Below are 12529 nucleotides of genomic sequence, written 5' to 3'. Positions count from 1 at the left end.
CTTTGTGCCTTTTTCAAAATGAGTTTGCATTAGAAAAATTCACTCATGAGTTTGGTTCTCCACCTCTCCTTCAAATAGAGTATGAATCTAGGAAAGGAGTAGCTAGAGTTATGTATTTACTATCCCCTCCCTAGCCTCCTATTTCTATCCATGTTCTTCAACATGTGTTTATATCAACTCCTGAATGTCCAGTGACCAGATGATTACTACAGATATTCAAGGACAATTTAATGATGTCTTTGTCACTTAGATCTTATGATTCAGATTAATAAATGTGACAAAATACATTTATAAAGAAATCCACAGTTCCATCATCACCAGTGGTTGTAAGCTATATAAATTGTATGTGTAATCAAAATTATGGCCTATTTGCATAGAAATTTTACCTTTCCAATTAACAAATATCCAAATAGTCAAATTATGCTAATTTAGTTAAGAATGTCATTTTTAGTCTGTGACATTTTAGACTCCATTAGATTAATGAGAGAGAAATTGAAAGTAACCTCTTTGAAACTAGAATTCTAATTGGAAATCTTAGGATTTTAAAACAAGAATCTGTGTTCTGAATTTCTGTTGCATGTGTTTAGATGGGTAACCTCTTCTTTAGTGTCCTTCCCTCAGGAACTTAAAAGAAACACTAAAATGAGATAGCAGTTCACTAAAGCAGGATCCCTGCCCCAAGGGTTGGCAAAGTGCATCCTGCCTCACTGTTTCTTTTGAGGCATTTACAAGGGAAAAAAATATCAGTTTACCAGAGTCAGCCCCTCTGGCCAAAGTCTTTCTCACTTCCAAATAATGGATCCTAAATGGAAGAACAAAAAAAAAGGTAAAGTGCCAACATTTTGTTAAAAGTTTTAAAAACATATTCAAAATTTTATGAAAGTGAAAAGAAAAGAAATATACCAGAAGAGAGAACTGGCCTGCAAAAACACCCTGGAAAGCGATCATAGGTACTACTTTAAGTCTATGAAGTCCTCTTCTCATCAAATGGAATTTCTCCACAAATGCTCCGTGAGTTTCCAGGTGATGGCAAGAACAAAAGCCTTACTCGTGAAGGTTTTATTTACAAATATATTTTGAGCAGAATTTAGGAGGACAGTATAGTTCAAGTCGTAAATAAAACATCTGGAGATTTCAGAAACAAGGAAGAAAAGATTATTATGGAGTGCTAATTATTCCAGTCTGAATTTGGGATCATTTGATCCAAATTAACTTCTTGAATAGACCCTTACTGGCCTAATTTCAGGTTAGAGATTAAGAACCATTTTCATGAAAAATAGAATATTCAGTTAAATGTGTCTTTCAGTTTCAAAATGTCTTTAACATCTAAAAGTTAAAAATTTTAATTTTTACTTTTACATATCAGTGAGATACTTAGATTAACTGCAGGGATGGCTTGTACATTTTCATTTCAAGATTTAACTGAAAATTTAAGAGTATGCAATGAGGGCTTATGGATGCAACTCTAATGGCCAGTGCAGCATCATGCAGTCTTTCTATTCATAGAGCATTTAATGAATAAAGGTAGATGTGGAGAAGAGGGAAACATCTACACAAATATTAAAACTGCAGAAGTTAGAATCACATAATGAAGACTAGAGTTAATTGCTACTGTGAGTGTTGTTAAGATACCCTGGGCTTACCATGCACTCTGTGCTCCTGCAGTCGTATGTGAAGAGTCCCCACAAGGAAGTAATTTTGTTTGTGAAATGCCTCCTGGAATTATTAGACTATTAGAAATGAGTACAATGATGTAACAGCATTGAGAACACAGAGACATTCTTTTTTTGTCTCCTGAAATGTGTTCTGGAAAACACTAAAACAGAGATCCACTCCAGAAAAAACAAAAGCATGGCATGTCCAGCTTCGTTTGGAAAGCACCGTGCACCATCCTTTCAGAGAATAGACATGTCCATTAGCACAATAGAGGTTTAGAAAATACTTCAATAAAGAAGAATTTGACTTTGTTATCTGCATATTTCCCAAACTTAGATGACTTTGAAGCCCTTTTTAAAAGCAACACCTACTAACATCAAACAGAACTAGCAAAATAGGCACATCTTTTGGTGAATATTGATAATAAGGTCACTTATGATTGAAATCAGCATCAAGCTAGTAATGCTAAGAGATACATGATGTATTCCATTCGCTGGAATGGAATATTTTTCTTTTGAAGTTAAAGAATTAATTTTCACAGTCTAGTTTATACATCAAGTTTTGAGATCTCCAGTGGCGCGAGGTAGATCCTCAGAGGCTGTCATCCTTAGGTCCTGTGCCAAAGAATTGTGTTCTGGCTCTGCAAAGCTGAGGGTTAGATACAGAAATATGATGACTACAGAAATAGGAAACTGGCATATTTTGAGACCTTACTTAATTGGATGAACTGTCCAAGTTCAAGTCCTTATCATTAATCATTGGAACATTTGCAGTATTCTGTTGCAAACCTTTCCTCGTACCTGTACTAGAGTAATGTCTAAGCTACAAATCTGACCATGCAATTCACCCCTAATATCTTTCAGTGACTCCATATCAGTTTCTGGATAAAATTTTCAAAGTTTCTAGAATTTATCATAACCATGACCATCTTTTCCAAGATGAGGTTGGAGAAATTCTGTGCATTTATCCAGATGTTTTGACTTGTTGGTCCACTGAAAAAGTCTCTTCTAGCAGGACGTGACTAAGCAACAATCCATGAACTCTGGAATGCAGTTAAAGAAAATCTTTTGAAAGTAACCACAGCTGCCCCTTTAATACATTGCCTAAAATAACAAGGTCACCCATTTCCAGTATTTGAAATGGATCAAAATATAAAATGAACTTGGACATCCACCTTGAGGAAATTTGGTGGGCTCATGAAAGTTTAATGGAAAACAATAATTTTGCACAATCATGCCACTGCCTAGCAAGCAGTGTGTGTAGCATGCAGAAAAGCCTTCAACCTCTCTGTTACTGTCTTGTCCTCTTACACAACTGTCAGAAAGGGGGAAAATGAGTATAGTTGAAAGCACTAAAGGCTAAAGAAAATATAAATAGGTTCTTAACGAGTCAGTCACATTAATGTGATCAGGTCCATAGAAGGAATTGCTTGAATGAACACTGACTATTCTCAGGAAAGACTTTATTGATTACTTTTAGCATTCTATATAGGATAGATTTGGTTTATTGAGACTTTGACTGTGGGAAGAATATGAAGGAGCGTCCATACCTTATATCCCTTCACTTTTCAGGCAACGTTTGTCATTTGTGGACATCAGCTTACAAGTGTCCACTCTGTTGCTTCTCCCTCCTCGCATAACAGCTCACTACCATGCTCTACCTTTTTATTTGTTCAGGTAACATCCATTTATGTAACTTTTTAGACTTAATATAAATGGCATAAAACACAGCCTTAAGCAAATGGCTGTACCATCCATCAATTCAGTGACTCAGGAGATGATACCATTACATATGGAATAGAACCATTGTTCAGCATTTCTCACAGCAGCATTGCTGCTTGCAGAGTTCCCATATTTCCTGTTACAGAAAGACTGAAGGCTTAAGTAATTATGATGGGAGACACTTTGCACTGTGTACACTTAATCCTTCCTTGAGCAGCATAATCTTCTGAGAAATACATAAATGAACAAAAGACACTGCAGGTTATGTGCATTTTCATTTCAAGAAGATTGCCTTTTTTATTGTTTCTTACTGAGTGTCAATATTCTGAAGCTGTAAAAAGAAGAGTAGAAATGAAAGGAGGTGGAAATAAAGATGTTAACAATTGAGCAATGTAGTCAAGGAGCCTCAGCTTTGAGAGTATATCATTCATTATATGGCACAACACCAGTATTACTAGTACTTTTAATGTTTTTAAATGCTGGCAAATGTTTCTGTTGACAAACTTATTCCCAGGGGGTCCCTATAACTCAGGTCACTCAGGTGCTGATTTTTAAATTACCATTGTGATGAATTCAATTACTACTGTGACCTAAAAGAATAAATGGTCTTCCTAAAATGCTTTTCTCTTTGGAAAGGTCTAGAGTGTTAGGGCTGGATAGGACCTTAGAGATTATCTGATTTACTGTTCCATAAATGTGTCTGATGCAAGACTCTTCTGAGAACTTTTAAAAAAGTTCTCAGGTTTTTTAAAAGATACAGATTCTCAGGCTACTCCCCTAGATGCTTTGTTAGTTAAGTTCAACATGAATCTATGAACCTACATTTTGTGACAAAGATTCTGGATGACTCTTAGCAGCAGGCAGGTTTGGGAAAAGCCAAATTAATCCCACTTTTTTTTTCTTATTTTATAGACGAGCAAGCAGATCCCCAGATAGATTGATTCATCAGAGTTGTGTACTGCACATTTTAAACTTGAGGTTAGTTTGGAAAAAAAAATGTTGATAGGCAATCTTTATGCAGCCTATAGCAGGTAATGGGAGAATGTACTTTCTTAGAATTTCAGTCTCTGTATTGAATAGAATAATGCCATTTAGAGGATTATGGCCAAAGTGATAGGAGACACTTTGCTTTGTATACAATAGTGGTTCTTAACCAAGGATGATTTTACTCACCAAGTGACGTCTGACAATGCCTGGAGATAGATTTTTGGTGTCACAACTAAGGGGAGAACTGTACCACTTATTGGTATGTAGTATACAGAGGCAGGGATGCTACTAAAACACGCTGCAATGAACAGAATATCCCCCTACAAGAAAGAATTATTTTGACTAAAATGTCAGTAGAGTCCAGGTTGAGGAACCTTGGTATTCACTTAATCCCTTCTTAAGCATCATCTCTCTGTGTGATTCTTACTCATAATATTTAGTCATGTTTGAGAAGTAGGACATAGTTTCTAATTTTCTCCCTAACGTTAGGTAGAAACCTTATATCAAAGCTAAGCAGGATATTTATTTGTCTATGTCATGCTTTATTTAGATTGGATGAAGTTAATTTTTTTTCCTTGAGATCATACAGTAAATCATTTTAGAAACCCTCCCTCCTCCTATTCAGGTACCCCTTTCTATTCCTAAAGGAATAGAATTATGGCCGCTTTGACCTTGCTGCATTCTGTACCTAAATAACCCACACGCCAATTCTCTGGTGTCAGCTCAAGTAATAGTGTTGATATCTGCTGATTTTTAACAGAAATAGACAGAATTTTGGTCCAAAATAAACCAATGGTTAAGTGAATGGACTTACTCAGTTTACTTAGAGTAATTTATTTTCCACCTCAGACTGATTTTTTTCTAATTTTTCTCAATTCTAGTTTCTTTCCATCTCTTTTATCAAAACTTAATTCAGATCCTCATCATCATTTTCTTGAACCACTGAAATAAACACCTAACACTAAAATAACCTCCTACCTTTTCTGCACTTTTGCCATCTTCCTGCCCATTCTTCATGTAACAAATTATCCTTGTAAAATACTTTTTCCCCATTCCATCAGTGGTCTCTACTCTATAAGAATGTTTCCCAAACTTGGATTAAATATGGAATCTTTTTAAAGGGAAAACAAATTCCTTCATATCATTTGTACAATCTTGAATTATTTTAAAATAACTTATACATGTGTAAACATAAAACCAAATTTATCCTCTTTAATACAACTATGAATCCAAAAAAATTTCAAATGAAAAATGAACCAAACATACAACAAAAAAAATTCAAAATTATAATATTAATTCAATATGTGCCCATTAATATTGTCCAGAATCTGCAACAGTGCTTGCCATAGTTCTTTTATTTTCAGATGTCTGTATCATATAGTGAGCTGTGGCATGACTCAATTTGTCTAATTCTTTGTTTTGTTGCTGGCATGAACACATTACTTAAATATAAAAGCTGACTCTGTTCTTTTCACATTAGCCCAGGATAAATAAATGTTGTACACTAGGACAAGCAAAAAATGCAGAACGAAGATAAACGCAGGCACTAGTAATTGAAAAGCTACATCATCCAGGTCCCAATATTGTTGTCTTGTATTTCTTTATATTGTGAGAGTAAAAACACAGATCTAAGAATTCCCACTGGTAACTCACAGATAAAGGCTGTGAGTTTGAGTGCTCTTTTCTCATCAATGAGGAACACTGATCTACTGAATTGAGTTTAAGTTCCAAAGCCAGGCATGTAAAGTCCTCACTGTGCTGCTGTTCTTTCCTCATCCCTCCAGGCTCATCAGTGGGCGTTCACTTATTACCCAGTGTTATTGAGCTCACCAGATTGTCCTGCCCGCATGCTATTTGAGCCCTCTGTGCTTCCACTTCTGCTACTTCATCTAAACCCTACATTCCCAGTTTGTTTTTTTATATCTTAACCATCCTTCAAGATAGCCTGCGTGTCGTTTCCTCTGAAACCATTTCTAGAACTCGAGGTAGAAATGTAACTCCTCCTGTGGACCAAGGACACCCTGTGTTCATCTCTAGCCTGTCTCTTCCCTTGTAATAGTAGCTCTGTTCATTCCCTCTCTCGAGAGTGGGCATGGTACCACTGGCACCCAGCTCAGACCCTGACATACTAGTAGTCACTAGGGTGAAACAGTTTCAGTTAAAGAGTAACCTCTGGTAACCGCATTGGGCTTTTGTTTGTTTCCAATACTCAGAATTGAATATACTTAAAGAAAAATGATAGTTGAAAAATGTACTAGATTTAAAATCTGGGAACTTGGATTCACATCTTGACCTGGCGTTTGTTCGTAGGTACAAAATGGAGATAAATAATCAGCATTGCACACCGGTTTTGCAGATGTGCAAAATTCTGGGACAATATCTGGCAAACAGGCATATATTCATTAAATATTAGTTTCCCTACTATAGTAATATATTACACTTCACTTCTTTTTATAGACTTTAGTGATTTGAAATTAATTTTGTTATCAGTGGAGCTTCAAATATGTATACTTCCTTATTGCACTTAGATTGAAGTCTAGTATTCATTATTTTCCTAAACTGAGTTTCAGCATTGCTGTATAAAATAGATGACACGATCAATTTTTTCTTTTCATCCTCATGGGATACTTCACTCTCTTTAACTATTTATATTTATTCAGAACATATTTCTTTTCTTTTATTGCCACAGGCATGAGAGAGCCTCTACTGTGTTCTTTATTACTTAGAGAAACCTGTCTTGTTCCATCTCTTTGTGGTCTGTTTTCATCAGAAAGCATCTACTTTTGAGAAGTATTTTCTTTACCTGCATTATATCATTGAATTTCTTTTTTTTATGCTTTCATATGGATATTAGACCCTACTTCTTCAATTCTTTGGGTAATAAAGAGGCTTAGGTGAAATTTATCATAAAAGTAAGTTATGTGGAATTGAACAGTATGGAAAATTTCTCTAATCCATGGATTCCTAGATCTTCTTGTGTTTTATAAGCAGAAATTGATATAATGTAGATATAAAGGCAACTGAGACAGGTGTAGCTAATGCTGACAAGGAAAAAATAAAAAAAAGGTGTCTAAGAGACTGCATTTTGTTTATTATAGGATGAAATGCTAACTACAAACTACAGGAATTCCTAAAAGAAAATTCTTTTTTTTTCCCGAAAAGAAAATTCTTTTTTTTCCCCTCAAAGATTTTATTTATTCATGAGACACAGAGAGAGAGAGAGAGAGAGAGAGAGAGAGAGAGAGAGAGGCAGAGACACAGGCAGAGAGAGAAGCAGGGAGCCCGACGCGGAACTCGATCCTGGGTCTCGATCCCGGGTCTCCAGGATCAGGCCCTGTGCTGAAGGTGGCACTAAACCGCTGAGCCACCTGGGCAACCCCAAGAAAATTCTTAATAATGGTTACTCACTGGTACAAGAAACTTTAGGCTAGATAGAAAAAAAAAAAATCACAGATAAGGGAATAGCCAAAAGATGAATCAGGCTACAAAGGGATGTGATTAGTGTCACTAGAGACAAAGTTAATTTCAACTTCACATTTTGAGGATAGGAGTAATGAAATGTTTTGTCATACAGTAGCAAGCATTCATAGATGACCCACAAGAAATTCCTCTTACCACAATTATTCTGTTTTTTTTTTTTTTACCATCCTGTGTGCCACAAGTGGTTTTTTATTGAATTAAGCTGCACCTGTCGTACCCTGACCCTTTTCACCTTCAGCCTACTTCCTGAATTCAATTCAAATTAAAATCTTAGTGACTTTTGGTGGGTAGATTCATGATTAACAGGAAAAAAAAAAAACAAAAAACAAACCTTGAATATTTGAAACCTTTCTTCTAGAAAGGCATTTGGTTCTGTTTTTGTCCCTTTCATCACAATCATGAAGACTACCACTTTACCATCTGGTAGGAAATAAAAGAGAACCTTAGGGTCTTGTTTTCTAAGTTGGGAATAAAGTCATTTGAGTTGGCAAATCTCATTGAACAGTTATAAGTTTACAAGTACTGACCTCAGGCGTTTTTGTATCCATGTTGCTTGCATTTGGACCACAGTTAACGTATGTCATTGCTAGAGACTGAGCACTGTTCGACAGCTTGCACAAAGAAGAGAAATGGACAGAACTCCATGTGTTTCTGCTTCCAGATCTCTTGTTCAATATAACTGTTTAAAAAAATAAAATTATTAGGGCTGTTACAACCTGTACATTTGATTTCATGTTTTTTTTTTTTTTTTTTTTTTTTTTTTTTTTTTTTTTTTACTTGTCCTCCATGTTCATTTTGACTGCTTTAAGGTTACCAATATCATTTATATTTTAGGTTGGTTTAAAAAACAACTTCTTTCTGTGCTTTTGTGTCAGCTACTCTGCATGCAGGGTAATATCCCTTGCTCTTGAAGACCTTGCAGTCTATTGGAAGAGAATATAATCTCTCAAGAAAATGACAAGACAAGCCACAGGCTGGGTGAAAATATTTGCAAAAGACATACATGATAAAGGACTGTTATGTAGGTTCATTGATTGTAAGAAACGTAACATTTAATTGCCTGTTACAGGAGGAGGAAGCTATACATGTGTGGAGTCAGCATGTATATGGGAAGTCTGTATTTTCCACTCACTTTCGCAGTGAATCTAAAGCTGTTCTTAAAAAATAGTCTGTTTTAAAAAATGATAAAGCCATATCATGTTAAATGCTATAAAACAGGGTTGTAAGAAGTGTAGGAGCCCAGAGAAAGGAGGTTTATTCAACCTAGGGAGATTTGGAAGGATTTCACAGAAGTAGTGATATTTAGATTAGGTTTTAAAAGGCAAATAGAATTTTACCTGTAGAAAGGTGCAAGGCAGGAATTACAGGTAAAAGAGGAGAAGGGGGATTTGAGGAAAGAGCTTAAACAAAAGGGAGGGGGGAGGAGCAGGAGGAGGAAGTAGGATGTACTCTGAATGCCTTATAATTCTGACTGAAGCCTGAGTTTATAGTAGTCCTACGTCATTGGACTTGAGGGACATGTTGTGAATTGTCATTTTGTCGGTCATACTGATGACTGAGGTCTAGGGAACAAGCCATTGGCTATTTGTGAAAAATAGAACAGATAATACTTACTAGGTGCTTACTTTTGTTGTTAGGGATTATCGCATGTAATTCTCATGTTACCTAAACCAAATTTGGCTGCCCATCAACTGAAAGATCATGACTCAAGAGACAAGTTTTGATTGGAAAGAAATTTGAACTTTATTCCGGAAGCTGGCAACCTGAGGAGAATGTGGACTCTTGTACAGAAGCCAACTCTGAGGTTTCTGCCTGGCCCAAGGATTTTTAAAGTTTTAGTGTAGTTAATTCGTCAAGGGAATGCAGCGGCCTTCAACATTTTCTTGATTCATGCAGACTCAATGATGCCAGCTATAAAAGTTCTCTCAGTGAGAGGGTGTTGTGCAAGCGGCTCTCTTTCTTGTTTCATGATGTGCTGGAGTACCCTGTTCTCTTTGCAAAAGAAGGCAAGGTCTACAGATGCACAAAGGGATGTCAGTAGAGTCATCTGTGTAACCTAAAAAAGAAAAACATTTTGGTAAAGAACTACTGGGCTAATAATCAGAAAGCCAAGGTGGCTTCAGACAGACTTGTTGGGAATCTATGGCCTGGAAAAGTTCTAGTCTTTCATTCCTCAAGGCCAATGGTCTGCAAATCTCAAAGAACATAAATTAGTTCTGTTATAGATCACAGACCTTGGGTCAGCAAGTGAATGTGCTAACTTGAAGCAAGTGTGCTAACTTGAAGCAAACTTGAAGCAGGTCCCTTAAGACTAACCAGAGTGGTGTTATACACACAGAACACCCTTTGTTGCTGGGCATTACTGTCTCAGTTTGCCATTGAAGAGACTAAGGCAAGGAGAGGTTAAGTAACTGCCCGAGTTCATACAGCTAGTCAGTAGCAGAGCTGAGACTCAAATCCAGACATTATGGCATCGAAGCTTACATGACTGGTCACTCTGAGGAGTGGTGTGAATGAAACATTCTGAGGGAGGAACTGAATGCAGATCAGATGTTATTGCTCATCTTTTGTTTTTCCAGGTATCCCTGCAAGGAAATAGACTAACAGCCGCAGTTGACTGCAGTCCTGTCATACTTTCGTGATGTTTCCCTTGGCCAGAAATGCACTAAAAAGGTTCAAGATTCGAAGTATTCAACCAATTAGGTCAAGACAGAAACACAAAAAACACTCACCAGATTTCCATGACAAATACGGTGACACTGTACTAGCCAGTGGGACCGCTTTCTGTGTTGTTGCATGGGTGTATACAGCCACACAGATTGGGATAGAATGGAACCTATCTCCAGTTGGAAGAGTCACCCCACAAGAGTGGAATGATGAGTAACCATCAAAGTTACTTAATACAAAATTGTTTCAAAATTCAAAACTTGTCATTTAAGTACTCTGCTGCTTATTAAAATATAGCATAATTGAAGAAATAAAATATATTTGAAACCTTTAAAAAGTCATTGAAAATAGTCATTATAGTGCCTAGAAGCAAGACAGTAGCAGTGGGTATGGATTATAGGATTATAGGAGATTAAGAATAATAAATATTTCAAAGTAGAATTAATAAAACATGTACTTTCTGGCTTTAATGATTTATTACTAGGTATCCCTCTGTGGGCATACACACCTTAAAATTAGTTTAATTGTTTTGGCAAGTTCTATTAAATCTTTCATTAAAACATACTCGTAATAAAAAAAAAAACGTATTCATAATCTGACTATTTTTCACATCCTTAATCTTTCCCACCATGTTTGAATCAACCATACTCTCGCTAGGGTTATTATAAAAACTTTCTAACCAGTTTCCCTGCTTCCCCCCAAACTTGCACCCTCTGTGCCACCACACATGTTTTTTTCAAACACAGCAACCAGAATGATCATTCTGAAACATTAGTGATACCATTCCCCTTTTCAAAACCCAACGACTCCACATTTCACTCCAGATTAAAGCCAAAGTTTTTTTCAATTTATTTTTTTATTGGTGTTCAATTTGCCGACATATAGAATAACACCCAGTGCTCATCCCGTCAAGTGCCCCCCTCAGTGCCTGTCACCAGTCACCCCCACCGTCCGCCCACCTCCCTTTCTACTACCCCTTGTTCGTTTCCCAGAGTTAGGAGTATCAGAAAGGGAGACAGAACATGAGAGATTCCTAACTCTCAGATTAAAGCCAAAGTTAAAGCCAAAGTCGTTAAAAAGGTACATAGGCCCCATAGATGCTGCATTGGTCAGTTTTACTCCTGCATCAGGACTTTTCCATTTGCTATTTTCTCTGCTTGGAATGTATTTCCTCCAAATCCTGTATGACTAATTTTATCACACTTTTCAGGGTTTTGTTCATATGTCATATTTTCAGAGGAGGCCTCTGACTACTCTTTTTAAAATTGCAGCCCCTACTTAGCTCGAGCTTTGTCCTGCTTCCTTGCTTTATTTTTCTCCATAGCAATTATCATCATCTGAAATAAGATATATTTTGTTTATTGTCTGTGTGCAAAGCTCCATAAAACCATAGTTTGGAAACTGTGTTTTTCATGACTTTGTCCCTATAGCAGGGCCTAATAGATTAGACCTTCAATAATTATTGGTTGAATTATGAATATGAGTCTGCAAATAATGAATTTGTTTACCAGTGTGGGTTTGCAATGGTTATTAGAGAGTGTATTGGTTATCTATTGCTATTTTATAAATTGCCCTAAAGTTCAGTGGCTTAAAACATTAAACATTTATTATCTCACAGTGGGCCAGAAATCTTAGTGTGACTTAGCTGGATATCTCTGGCTCAGGATATCTCACTTCTGAATTCTGGAAAAAATGCTGAAGCCTAGCTAAGCTGACACTTAGAAAGCCAAAGTAATTCACCACTTGTCAATTTGACATAAGAGAGCATCTTTCCTAATCATACCTGTATTTGAAATAAAGACAATAACAAAAATATGCTTTTACCTAATGTAATGCAACTTTCCCTCACAAAACTAGTACGCTAGTTCTATTTCTAAAAGAGGATACAACATCCCTTTCCAAACCGTGGCAGGGTGACACTGTCAACTTCCAGTTTAATGGAGCCATTGCTATGATCCCTAGTAGAAAAGACTTCTAGACCAGCAAACCCCAAATTTATAGAAATGGATATTTCTCTA

The 12529-nt window shown here is 36.4% G+C and overlaps 2 protein-coding genes across 10 annotated transcripts in view; both read left to right on the top strand.

Moving 5' to 3' along the window:
• The window catches only part of GABRA4 (gamma-aminobutyric acid type A receptor subunit alpha4), a 218452-nt gene extending 207938 nt beyond the window's left edge, over window positions 1-10514 (top strand). The window contains exons 10-11 of one of the 6 annotated variants that reach the window (XR_005368996.1): window positions 4290-4355; window positions 10424-10487. The gene's annotated coding sequence lies outside the window, so the exon portion shown is untranslated. Of the gene's footprint in view, window positions 1-4289; window positions 4356-10423 lie in introns of those variants that run through there. The other 5 variants (XR_005368998.1, XR_005368997.1, XR_005368995.1 and 2 more) reach the window with 5 other exon arrangements.
• The window catches only part of COX7B2 (cytochrome c oxidase subunit VIIb2), a 139762-nt gene extending 128914 nt beyond the window's left edge, over window positions 1-10848 (top strand). For 3 of the 4 annotated variants that reach the window (XM_038556007.1, XM_038556008.1, XM_038556010.1), the window contains one exon: window positions 10424-10848. In XM_038556007.1, the coding sequence (XP_038411935.1) occupies window positions 10486-10728 (243 nt within the window). In that variant the 5' untranslated portion in view covers window positions 10424-10485 and the 3' untranslated portion in view covers window positions 10729-10848. Of the gene's footprint in view, window positions 1-4289; window positions 4356-10423 lie in introns of all 4 variants that reach the window. The other variant, XM_038556009.1, reaches the window with a different exon arrangement.
• The last annotated feature ends 1681 nt before the right edge of the window (window positions 10849-12529 follow it).

Source organism: Canis lupus, chromosome 13 (genome assembly GCF_011100685.1).
Source record: "Canis lupus familiaris isolate Mischka breed German Shepherd chromosome 13, alternate assembly UU_Cfam_GSD_1.0, whole genome shotgun sequence".
Lineage (NCBI taxonomy): Eukaryota > Metazoa > Chordata > Mammalia > Carnivora > Canidae > Canis > Canis lupus.
This window is presented reverse-complemented; position numbering and strand designations above follow the sequence as displayed.